The sequence below is a fragment of the Scomber japonicus genome, chromosome 20 (genome assembly GCF_027409825.1).
Source record: "Scomber japonicus isolate fScoJap1 chromosome 20, fScoJap1.pri, whole genome shotgun sequence".
NCBI lineage: Eukaryota > Metazoa > Chordata > Actinopteri > Scombriformes > Scombridae > Scomber > Scomber japonicus.
In genome coordinates this window covers 2760949-2773875 of record NC_070597.1, presented here as the reverse complement: position 1 = coordinate 2773875, position 12927 = coordinate 2760949, and the positions used below count along the sequence as shown (strand labels likewise).

The 12927-nt window shown below is 40.9% G+C and overlaps 1 protein-coding gene across 1 annotated transcript in view; it reads right to left on the bottom strand.

Moving 5' to 3' along the window:
* Positions 1-1343: 1343 nt before the first annotated feature.
* Positions 1344-12927, bottom strand: part of LOC128381829 (E3 ubiquitin/ISG15 ligase TRIM25-like) — a 30070-nt gene continuing 18486 nt past the window's right edge. Inside the window, exons 4-6 of the mRNA XM_053341859.1 lie at positions 5011-5928; positions 4272-4293; positions 1344-3013 (exon numbers count right to left, since the gene is read on the bottom strand). Of these exons, the coding sequence (XP_053197834.1) occupies positions 1344-3013; positions 4272-4293; positions 5011-5928 (2610 nt within the window). The remainder of the gene's footprint in view (positions 3014-4271; positions 4294-5010; positions 5929-12927) is intronic.

The following is a 12927-nucleotide window of genomic DNA, read 5'->3' as shown; positions in this document are numbered from 1 at the left end:
CAGTAGCTGTGTCCACAGGGAATAGTCACCGGATCCTTCAGTAGATCCAGACAGATGGGACAGCTGAGTGTTTCTCGGTCCGGCTGATCTCTCTGCGCCATTTCAGCTCTCGGAGGCAACGACTGTCTGAGCTTCACCTCCTGATGAGTTTAATAAGTTTGAGTTCTGATCTGATAAGGGAAACAGGTTTAAACTTTAATCTGATCATGTGATTCAGTCATAAATGCAGCCTGACAGCTCCGTGCTGAGTCACATGTTGGTTACAACCATCTATAAACTGTAAATCTAAAGGAAGAGAACAATGAACTGTGATCCCAGAGTGGAGCTTGTTGTGTTTAAAGAACAGGGGCGGTTATCAGGACGAGGACTCGCACTGTGGATTCAAACTGTGTTTCCTCATTTACAGTAAAGTCTCAGATAAAAGCTGCTCAACATTTAACTTTACTGCAACACATTTATATTTGAATCATGTTGTTTGTGTTTGAAATACAAGCAAATAAAACCAAAGTTCATCTTATCCAGAAACTCTGCTGATAAATGTCGACCTTTGACAGTCACATGATCCTCTGTAGAAACTGTCAGCAGCAGTACTGGAAGAAGTACTCTGATGCTTTACTGCAGTACAAGTACTAATACTGCAATGTACAAATACTACATTACAAGAAAAAGTACTGCAGTATTATTATGTGAACTTTAATAAACTCTCATTGTAGCTTCATATTTTCTCCACAAGCTTTGAATGAGAAGAAAACACTTTGATCACTGTTGATAAAAATCATCTTTATTGATTATTGAAGCTTCAGATTGTCGACACATCCAATCAGTAAAGTGTGATCAATGATTTCATGTTCAGATTGACTTCATCCACACAGTCAGTTAGTGTAACCCAGAATGTCAGCTATGTACAAGAACATCATTAATGATTACTATCATGATCATTACAGTTTGATTGAACATTTCTTTATGAATTTACAAAGTGATGAGAACAAAATATCTGTGATGAAGGAAGTTCTGCTGTTTTCTCTGTTTCAGAAACAACAGACACAAATACATCAATACAAACATGAAACTAACATTTAGAACAAAGAGAAGTTCACATTTTCATCTGAAGAAATGTCAGTGAAGGTTAAAAACATGGTGATGAGCAGTGAGAGCCTCCATGGATAAAAACACACAGGAAAAAGTCACATTTAAAGAAAAACTGAACATATAAACGATGCATACATAAAGTAAATAAAGTGTTGAATATCCGTATTAGCTGATCTCTGAGCAGCTCAGAAACATGGAGACAAAAACATGAAGAATTACAACATCTGACACATGAAGTCTGAAATGACTTCTGTCTATTTCACTTTACACAACTCAGCCGTGTGTCCAACCCTAAGTCCAGCATAGAGAGGCTGAGTGAATGTGGTCTGGACTCTGTGGAGGAGAGTCATGGTGTCAGAGACGCTGTAGAAGGACAGAATACCCGCTCTGTGATCCAGGTACACTCCGACTCTGGTGGAAAGAGGAACTGAGACGGGAGTTTTAATGTTGTTGAACCAAAATTCATAACTGTTACTGTAACAAATTAAAGACCAAGATTTGTCATTACGTCCAAATACAGATTCATCTCCTGCTCTGCTGATATTCTTGTATGCGACTGCTACATAAACTCTTCCTCTCCTCTCCACCTCCCAGTAACAACGTCCAGTCAGACTCTCTCTACTCAGGACCTGACAACAATCAGTGAATCTGTCTGTGTGACTAGAATAAGACTGTTGTTGTCTCGTACATTCTACTTTTCTGTTCCCCTCAGATAATAACACATATGTGTTTGCTGTGTTTGGATCCAGAGTAATTTCACATGAATATTTTAAGAACTCAGCTCTGGTCTTGGGTTCTGGTTCTGGTTCTGGTTGTGGCAGTAAAACGTACACTTCAGTCTCTGTCAGTGAGATGTTTGTCCATTTGTCCCTCAGGATGTCCTGTAGTTTATCTCTGAGCTCTAACACAGCTGCTGTCACATCCTCAAAGTATCTGAGAGGATGGATATTGATGCTGGATGAGTCTGTAGGTTCACTGAGTTGTGACACTGAGGGGTAGTTGTGTAGAAACTGGTTATGATCCTCTGTGTGTGAGAGCTGCTTCAGTTCAGCGTCTTTCCTCTTCAGCTCAGTGATCTCCTGCTGCAGCTTCTCCTGAAGCTCTTTGACTCCACTCACTTCAGTTTCCTGCTGGGATCTGATCTGCTGCTTCACATCAGACCTTCTTTTCCGGAGGAGACGGATCAGCTGAGTGAAGATCTTCTCACTGTCCTCCACTGCTTTATCAGCAGAGCGACTGACGGCCTCCACCTCCTGTTGAAGCAGCTTCACATCTTTCTCTCTGTCCTGGATTCTCTGCTGGATGTTTAGTCGTCTCACCTCGAGCTCTCTCTGCCTCTCAGTCCTTTCTGCTGCAGCTGGGACTGTGTCGTGGCCTTTATGATCCTCCATAGTGCACAGATAACAGATACACTTCTTATCTGTACGGCAGAATATCTTCATCACCTCATCATGACGAGAGCAGATGTTCTCCTGGAGCTTCTCCGAGGGCTCCACCAGCTTGTGTTTCTTTAATTTGGTTGATTCAAAGTGAGGCTGCAGGTGATTCTCACAGTATGAGATCAGACACTGCAGGCAAGACTTGAAGGCTTTCAGCTTCCTCCCAGTGCAGACATCACAGGCCACATCTTCAGGTCCAGCATAGCAGTGATCAGCAGGAGCAGCTTGGAGTCCAGTCTTCTTCAGCTGCTCCACTAAAGCTGCTAACAAGGTGTTTTTCTTCAGGACAGGCCTTCGTCTGAAGGTCTGTCTGCACTGAGGGCAGCTGTAGATCTTCCTCTGATCCTCTCCATCCCAGAATCCTTTAATACAGCTCATACAGTAGTTGTGTCCACAGGGAATAGTCACCGGATCCTTCAGTAGATCCAGACAGATGGAACAGCTGATTGAGTCTCGGTCCAGCTGATCTCTCTGCGCCATTTCAGCTCTCAGAGGCAACGACTGTCTGAGATTCACTACCTGATGAGTTTTATAAGTTTGAGTTCTGATCTGATAAGGGAAACAGGTTTAAACTTTGATCTGAACACGTGATTCAGTCATAAATGCAGCCTGACGGCTCTGTGCTGAGTCACATGTTGGTTACACCCATCTATAAACTGTAAATCTAAAGGAAGAGAACAATGAACTCTGATCCCAGAGTGGAGCTTGTTGTGTTTAAAGAACAGGGACGGTTATCAGGACGAGGAGCCGCACTGTGGATTCAAACTGTGTTTCCTCATTTACAGTAAAGTCTCAGATAAAAGCTGCTCAACATTTCACTTTACTGCAACACATTTATATTTGAATCATGTTGTTTGTGTTTGAAATACAAGCAAATAAAACCAAAGTTCATCTTATCCAGAAACTCTGCTGATAAATGTCGACCTTTGACAGTCACATGATCCTCTGTAGAAACTGTCAGCAGCAGTACTGGAAGAAGTACTCTGATACTTTACTGCAGTACAAGTACTAATACTGCAATGTACAAATACTACATTACAAGAAAAAGTACTGCAGTATTATTATGTGAACTTTAATAAACTCTCATTGTAGCTTCATATTTTCTCCACAAGCTTTGAATGAGAAGAAAACACTTTGATCACTGTTGATAAAAATCATCTTTATTGATTATTGAAGCTTCAGATTGTCGACACATCCAATCAGTAAAGTGTGATCAATGATTTCATGTTCAGATTGACTTCATCCACACAGTCAGTTAGTTTAACCCAGAATGTCAGCTATGTACAAGAACATCATTAATGATTACTATCATGATCATTACAGTTTGATTGAACATTTCTTTATAAATTTACAAAGTGATGAGAACAAAATATCTGTGATGAAGGAAGTTCTGCTGTTTTCTCTGTTTCAGAAACAACAGACACAAATACATCGATACAAACATGAAACTAACATTTAGAACAAAGAGAAGTTCACATTTTCATCTGAAGAAATGTCAGTGAAGGTTAAAAACATGGTGATGAGCAGTGAGAGCCTCCATGGATAAAAACACAGGAAAAAGTCACATTTAAAGAAAAACCGAATATATCAACAACACACACATAAAGTAAAATAAAGTGTTGAATATCCCTATTAGCATGTCAGCTGATCTCTGAGCAGCTCAGAAACATGGAGACAAAAACATGAAGAATTACGACATCTGACACATGAAGTCTGAAATGACTTCTGTCTATTTCAATTTACACAACTCAGCTGTGGATTCATAAGAAACACAAAATCCAGCATAGAGAGGCTGAGTGAATGTGGTCTGGACTCTGTGGAGGAGAGTCATGGTTTTAGAGACGCTGTAGAAGGACAGAATACCTGCTCTGTGATCCAGGTACACTCCGACTCTGGAGGAACCAGGACCTGAGACGGGTGTATTAATGCTTTTGAACCAAAAGTCATAACTGTTAGTATCACAAACTAAAGACCAAGATTTGTCATTAAATCCAAATCGAGATTCATTTCCTGCTCTGCTGATATTCTTGTATGTGACTGCTACATCAACTACTCCCAATCCTCCTCTCCACTCCACCTCCCAGTAACAACGTCCAGTCAGACTCTCTCTGCTCAGGACCTGAAGCTGATCAGTGAATCTGTCTGTGTGACTAGAATAAGACTGTTGTCGTCTTGTCTGTTCTACTTTTCTGTTCCCCTCAGATAATAACAGCTGTTTGTTTGCTGTGTTTGGATCCAGAGTGATTTTACATGAATATTTTAAGAACTCAGCTCTGGTCTTGGGTTCCAGTTCTGGTTCTGGTTCTGATGGTAAAACGTCCACTTTAGTCTTTGTCAGTGAGATGTTTGTCCATTCCTCCTTCAGGATGTCCTGTAGTAGATCTCTGAGCTCTGACACAGCTGCTGTCACATCCTCAAAGTATCTCAGAGGACGGATATTGATGCTGGATGAGTCTGTAGGTTCACTGAGTTGTGACACTGAGGGGTAGTTGTGTAGAAACTGGTTGTGATCCTCTGTGTGTGAGAGCTGCTTCAGTTCAGCGTCTTTCCTCTTCAGCTCAGTGATCTCCTGCTGCAGCTTCTCCTGAAGCTCTTTGACTCCACTCACTTCAGTTTCCTGCTGGGATCTGATCTGCTGCTTCACATCAGAGCTTCTTTTCTGGAGGAGACGGATCAGCTGAGTGAAGATCTTCTCACTGTCCTCCACTGCTTTATCAGCAGAGCGACTGACGGCCTCCACCTCCTGTTGAAGCAGCTTCACATCTTTCTCTCTGTCCTGGATTCTCTGCTGGATGTTTAGTCGACTCACCTCGAGCTCTTTCTGCCTCTTAGTCCTTTCTGCTGCAGCTGGGACTGTGTCGTGGCCTTTATGATCCTCCATAGTGCACAGATAACAGATACACTTCTTATCTGTACGGCAGAATATCTTCATCACCTCATCATGACGAGAGCAGATGTTCTCCTGGAGCTTCTCCGAGGGCTCCACCAGCTTGTGTTTCTTTAATTTGGTTGATTCAAAGTGAGGCTGGAGGTGATTCTCACAGTAAGAGATCAGACATGTCAGACAGGACTTGAAGGCTTTCAGCTTCCTCCCAGTGCAGACATCACAGGCCACATCTTCAGGTCCAGCATAGCAGTGATCAGCAGGAGCAGCTTGGAGTCCAGTCTTCTTCAGCTGCTCCACTAAAGCTGCTAACATGGTGTTTTTCTTCAGGACAGGCCTCGGTGTGAAGGCCTCTCTGCACTGAGGGCAGCTGTAGATCTTCCTCTGATCCTCTCCATCCCAGCATCCTTTAATACAGCTCATACAGTAGCTGTGTCCACAGGGAAGACCCACCGGATCCTTCAGTAGATCCAGACAGATCGAACAGCTGAGTGTTTCTCGGTCCAGCTGATCTCTCTGCGCCATTTCAGCTCTCAGAGGCAACGACTGTCTGAGCTTCGCCTCCTGATGAGTTTAATAAGGTTGAGTTCTGATCTGATAAGGGAAACAGGTTTAAACTTTAATCTGAACATGTGATTCAGTCATAAATGCAGCCTGACAGCTCTGTGCTGAGTCACATGTTGGTTACACCCATCTATAAACTGTAAATCTAAAGGAAGAGAACAATGAACTCTGATCCCAGAGTGGAGCTTGTTGTGTTTAAAGAACAGGGACGGTTATCAGGACGAGGAGCCGCACTGTGGATTCAAACTGTGTTTCCTCATTTACAGTAAAGTCTCAGATAAAAGCTGCTCAACATTTAACTTTACTGCAACACATTTATATTTGAATCATGTTGTTTGTGTTTGAAATACAAGCAAATAAAACCAAAGTTCATCTTATCCAGAAACTCTGCTGATAAATGTCGACCTCTGACAGTCACATGATCCTCTGTAGAAACTGTCAGCAGCAGTACTGGAAGAAGTACTCTGATACTTTACTGCAGTAAAAGTACTAATACTGCAATGTACAAATACTACATTACAAGAAAAAGTACTGCATGAAAAACCCTTCTACAGTAAAAGTACTGCAGTATTATGAGTGATGTAGTATGCAGTATTACAGTAAAAGTACTACAGTATTATAGTGATGTAGTATGCAGTATTACAGTAAAAGTACTGCAGTATTATAGTGATGTAGTATGCAGTATTACAGTAAAAGTACTGCAGTATTATAGTGATGTAGTATGCAGTATTACAGTAAACGTACTGCAGTATTATAGTGATATAGTATGCAGTATTACAGTAAAAGTACTGCAGTATTATGCATGATGTAGTATGCTGTATTACAGTAAAAGTACTGCAGTATAATAGTGATGTAGTATGCAGTATTACAGTTAAATTTGTGGTACTGATATATTTTTATATGACATCATGTTATTTTTGTTTACTCTCACGTCTAAAACCTCATAAATGATTTCTTCAGATGCTTCATATATTTTAGAAGAGCCAGATTGACTCCAGACAGCAGTGATGTCAGCGGTGCAACAGTCATTTTTCCAGTCGAGGACTTTACGTTCCCACAATTTCATGCAATTTCACATTTGCGTGTGTCAGGAATTTTTCTTAAGTGTCAGATTCCTCAGATGGCGAATATCCAGCGAGCAGAGCAGAGTCCAGGCAGCGTGACAGGATGGGATAGCTCTCCTCCTCTTCCTCACCTCCTCTTCCTCCCTCTGCTCATGTTCCTGTCGGGGTTATTGGCTCTGACGGAGTTGAATCATCGTCGTGGAAACTCTTAACGGGAGCAGTTCAGGCTGTCGGCTGGCTCAGCGTCTCAAATGCCGAAGACACCAGAGAATATCAGGAAGAAATAAAAACACACAAACTGTCTGTGAAGCAGGAAGTCAAACTCATCTTCAGTCAGAGAGCCACTGAGATACAGAACAATGTGATCTGATGAGGGTTTAACTGTTTGAGGAAGGAAGGAAGGAAGGAAGGAAGGAAGGAATGAAGGAACGAAGAAAGGAAAAGGGGAAGGGAGGGAGGGAGGAAGGAAGGAAGGAAGGAAAGGAAGAGGGAGGGAAGGAAGGACGGGAAGAGGGAGGGAAGGAAAGAAGGAAGGAAAAGAAGACAGGAAGGAAGGAATGAAGGAAGAAAGGAAAATACGACAGGGAGGAAAGAAGGAAAGAAGGAAAAGAAGACAGGAAGGAAGGAAGAAGTGTCACCTGTCAATCAAAGTCACCACCTCTACCAGAAACATGGACGCTACATCTGAGAGCTTTCTGCTGCAACTCGACGGCTAGCTTAGCTACTAGCTCAGAGGCAAACTCGGTGACTAGCTTGGCAGCTAACTGGCTAACTGTAGACTGTAGTAGTAGTGTGTGCTGAATGTATTTATACCTCTACAGCAGCAGGGGCTAGCTTGGCGGCTAACTCGGCTGCTAACTCAGCTGCTAACTCGGTGGCTAACTCAGCTGCTAGCTCGGCGGCTAACTCAGCTAACTGGCTAACTGTAGACTGTAGTAGTAGTAGTGTGTGCTGAATGTATTTCTACCTCTACAGCAGCAGGGGCGGGTTTATGCTAATCACTAAATCCTGAACACAGAAATCTTGAAACACAGTTTGTGAAGCCTAGCTCCACAATTCAAATCTAAATGGTTGAAATGCTTTTTACACCTTTTTTAGAAATACATTTATGACCTATTTAATGTGTTTAGAAGAAAATGTCTCAATTCACTTTATACAGTCTTTAACTATTCCCTAAACAGCAAATCCGTCGTCACGTATTATAGTCAGATATTTACTAAAAGTTTTTTTGTTGTTGTTTTGTTTCCCATTTTTCTCCCATTTATGTCGTCTGTCATGCTGCTGATGGGAGAATTAAACGTCTTGTGTTTTGCAGTTATTGTGACTTTCTCTGGACGGTCGGCAGCGTCTGGTAATTATTCCGAAATGTAATAATGTGATGAAACAGATGAAAGGGAGTGTTTCCAGTGTTTTCAGTGTTTACATCACACACTTAATAACCTGCAGCTTGTGAGGAAACCATCTAGTTAATAGGGTTAAATAATTATATTTAACCCTCACATCCTGTTCTTATTCTGGCATTTCGCAATATCTTCTCAATAATTAGTCTCATCATAAATATTCCATATTTCCTTCCTGTTTTATTTTCCTTCTTTCTTTCCTTCCTCCTCTCCTTCCTTCGTCCTTTCCTTCCTGTCTTTTTTCCTTCCTTCCATCTTTCTTTCTTTCTTTCTGTATTTGACCGTTGAACCATCATGAGTTTGTCTGATATGAACAGATAATTTATATAATAGATGAAACACAAGTTTTTATTTTATTCTTTTTAATTCGACATGAAGAAATCCATCATATCTCTTCCTGATCTGTATAAAATTTAATCTCTCTGATCAAAGAAGTTCCTCTTAGATTAAAAGCATCATCCAGACTTCCTGTTGACTCCAGTCTGCAGTCTCTCACGTCTGTGTTTTTCCAGTCTGAACGAGCTTCTCGCTGCTTTTAAAAAAGGCGAAGTGCTCCGTACGTCATCCTTCCTGTCTTATTTTCTTTCCTTCCTTCCTTCCTCCCCTCTTTCCTTCGTTCTTTCCTTCCTTCCTTACATGTTTTCATCCTTCTTTCCTTCCAAATTTCCTTCCTGACTTCTTTTCCTTCCTTCCTTCCTTCCTTCCATCTTTCCTTCCTTCTTCCTCCCTTCCTTCTTCCTCCCTTCCTTCCTTCCATCTTTCCTTCCTTCTTCCTCCCTTCCTTCTTTCTTCCTCCTTTCCTTCGTTCTTTTCTTCCTTCCTTACATCTTTTCATCCTTCTTTCCTTCCAAATGTCCTTCCTGTCTTCTTTTCCTTCCTCCCATCCTTCCTTTGTTCCATCTTTCCGTCCTGTCTTATTTCCATACTTTCTTTCCTTCCTCCCCTCCTTTCTTTGTTCTTTCTTTCCTTCCTTCTTTACATCTTTTCCTCCCTCTTTCCTTCCAAATTTCCAAATTTCCTTCCTATCTTCTTTTCCTTCCATCTTTCTTTCTTTCTTTCTTTCTTTCTTTCTTTCTTTCTTTCTTTCTGTCTGTATTTGACCGTTGAACCATCATGAGTTTGTCTGATATGAACAGATCATTTATATAATAGATGAAACATTTTATTCTCTTTAATTCGACATGAAGAAATCCATCATATCTCTTCCTGATCTGTATAAAATTTCATCTCTATGATCAAAGAAGTTCCTCTTAGATTAAAAGCATCATCCAGACTTCCTGTTGACTCCAGTCTGCAGTCTCTCACGTCTGTGTTTTTCCAGTCTGAACGAGCTTCTCGCTGCTTTTAAAAAGGCGAAGTGCTCCGTACGTCATCCTTCCTGTCTTATTTTCTTTCCTTCCTTCCTCCCCTCTTTCCTTCGTTCTTTCCTTCCTTCCTTACATGTTTTCATCCTTCTTTCCTTCCAAATTTCCTTCCTGACTTCTTTTCCTTCCTTCCTTCCTTCCATCTTTCCTTCCTTCTTCCTCCTTTCCTTCATTCTTTCCTTCCTTCCTTACATGTTTTCATCCTTCTTTCCTTCCAAATTTCCTTCCTGTCTTCTTTTCCTTCCTCCCATCCTTCCTTCCTTCCTTTGTTCCATCTTTCCTTCCTGTCTTACTTTCTTTCCTTCCTTCCTTCCTCCCCTCTTTCCATCTTTCCTTCCTTCCTTCCTTCCTTCCTTCCTTCCTTCCTTCCTTCCATCTTTCCTTCCTTCTTCCTCCCTTCCTTCTTTCTTCCTCCTTTCCTTCATTCTTTTCTTCCTTCCTTACATCTTTTCATCCTTCTTTCCTTCCAAATTTTCTTCCTGTCTTCTTTTCCTTCCTTCCTGTTTTTTTTCCTTCCTTCCTGTTTTCTTTTCCTTCCTTCCTTACTTCCTTCCTTCCTTCCATCTTTCCTTCCTTCTTCCTCCTTTCCTTCATTCTTTACTTCCTTCCTTACATCTTTTCATCCCTCTTTCCTTCCAAATTTCCTTCCTGTCTTCTTTTCCTTCCTCCCATCCTTCCTTCCTTCCTTTGTTCCATCTTTCCGTCCTGTCTTATTTCCCTTCTTTCTTTCCTTCCTCCCCTCCTTTCTTTGTTCTTTCCTTCCTTCCTTACATCTTTTCATCCCTCTTTCCTTCCAAATTTCCAAATTTCCTTCCTGTCTTCTTTTCCTTCCTTCCATCTTTCTTTCTTTCTTTCTTTCTTTCTTTCTGTCTGTATTTGACCGTTGAACCATCATGAGTTTGTCTGATATGAACAGATCATTTATATAATAGATGAAACATTTTATTCTTTTTAATTCGACATGAAGAAATCCATCATATCTCTTCCTGATCTGTATAAAATATAATCTCTCTGATCAAAGAAGTTCCTCTTAGATTAAAAGCATTATCCAGACTTCCTGTTGACTCCAGTCTGCAGTCTCTCACGTCTGTGTTTTTCCAGTCTGAACGAGCTTCTTGCTGCTTTTAAAAAGGCGAAGTGCTCCGTACGTCATCCTTCCTGTCTTATTTTCTTTCCTTCCTTTCTTCCTCCCCTCTTTCCTTCGTTCTTTCCTTCCTTCCTTACATGTTTTCATCCTTCTTTCCTTCCAAATTTCCTTCCTGACTTCTTTTCCTTCCTTCCTTCCTTCTTTCCTTCCTTCCTTCCTTCCATCTTTCCTTCCTTCTTCCTCCCTTCCTTCTTTCTTCCTCCTTTCCTTCGTTCTTTTCTTCCTTCCTTTCATCTTTTCATCCTTCTTTCCTTCCTTCCTTCCTTCCTTCCTTCCATTGTTCCATCTTTCCGTCCTGTCTTATTTCCCTTCTTTCTTTCCTTCCTCCCCTCCTTTCTTTGTTCTTTCCTTCCTTCCTTACATCTTTTCATCCCTCTTTCCTTCCAAATCTCCAAATTTCCTTCCTGTCTTCTTTTCCTTCTTTCTTCCTTTCTTTCTTTTTCTTTCTTTCTTTCTGTATTTGACCGTTGAACCATCATGAGTTTGTCTGATATGAACAGATCATTTATATAATAGATGAAACATTTTACTCTCTTTAATTCGACATGAAGAAATCCATCATATCTCTTCCTGATCTGTATAAAATATAATCTCTCTGATCAAAGAAGTTCCTCTTAGATTAAAAGCATTATCCAGACTTCCTGTTGACTCCAGTCTGCAGTCTCTCACGTCTGTGTTTTTCCAGTCTGAACGAGCTTCTCGCTGCTTTTAAAAAGGCGAAGTGCTCCGTACGTCATCTCTGAAGTGCTTCACTCTCATTCAGCCTCTGCCTCGACGTCGCTGCACTCAGCCGACAAACAGAGATCCCCCGAAAAGAAAGAACCAGCCTCTCGTCTCAGTTTGTTGTTGATCTATATCTGCCAGACTTCTATCGATCGCAGTCCAGCCTCATTTTCTAAATGTCTTTTGATAGCCAAGCTCGCAGCGCTTCAGAGATACTTTGTGTTTTTGTTCGATTGCGCTATAGATTGGCTTTTTCTACAAGACATCACATCTAAAAGTCATGTTTTTACACCGAATACTTTCTCATTAGAGGCAACTTTTGGAGAAAAACAAAAAAAGAAGGTTAAAATCAAAGTTGTTCGAAACCATTTCTGTGTGTGATGGTTTTTGTTGATCAATAATAAACTACTCAGTTATTACTTTCTGGACTCACTTCATTGTTTTGGGAACAAAACAAAAAAAACAATTCCCCACCTCTCTGCCAGTTCAGCTTTCAGACGGCTTTGTCAGCTTCCATCTATTATTGTAACTCTGAAAAGGATGAAGGATGGACAGAGCTACAAACGAGCCGCTGCAAGGCTATATGAGAAGTTAAAGTCAGTGTAAAGTAAGAATAAATATGTGTTCTGAGTTTGACATACCACAGAAAAGTGTGTTGTTAACCACCCTGCCAAATATATGAAATTAGGCTTCAAGTTGTGTAAAAATCAGCCTCTGAAGCCCCGCCCCCTACCAAGTGTCACCTGTCAATCAAAGTCACCACCTCTACCAGAAACATAAACGCTACGTCTGAGAGCTTTCTGCTGCTAACTCAGCTGCTAGCTCAGCGGCTAACTCAGCTAACTGGCTAACTGTAGACTGTAGTAGTAGTAGTGCTAACTCAGCTAACTGGCTAACTGTAGACTGTAGTAGTAGTAGTGTGTGCTGAATGTATTTCTACCTCTACAGCAGCAGGGGCGGGTTTATGCTAATCACTAAATCCTGAACACAGAAATGTTGAAACACAGTTTGTGAAGCCTAGCTCCACAATTCAAATCTAAATGGTTGAAATGCTTTTTACACCTTTTTTAGAAATACATTTATGACCTATTTAATGTGTTTAGAAGAAAATGTCTGAATTCACTTTACACAGTGTTTAACTAAACATTTGACATCAGAAATATGCACATCTTAACTTATCTTTACTTCTACAGCTGTGTTCATCAAATGCAGAATTTAAAATCATTTTCTTTCATCTTCTTCTTTTTTTTAGT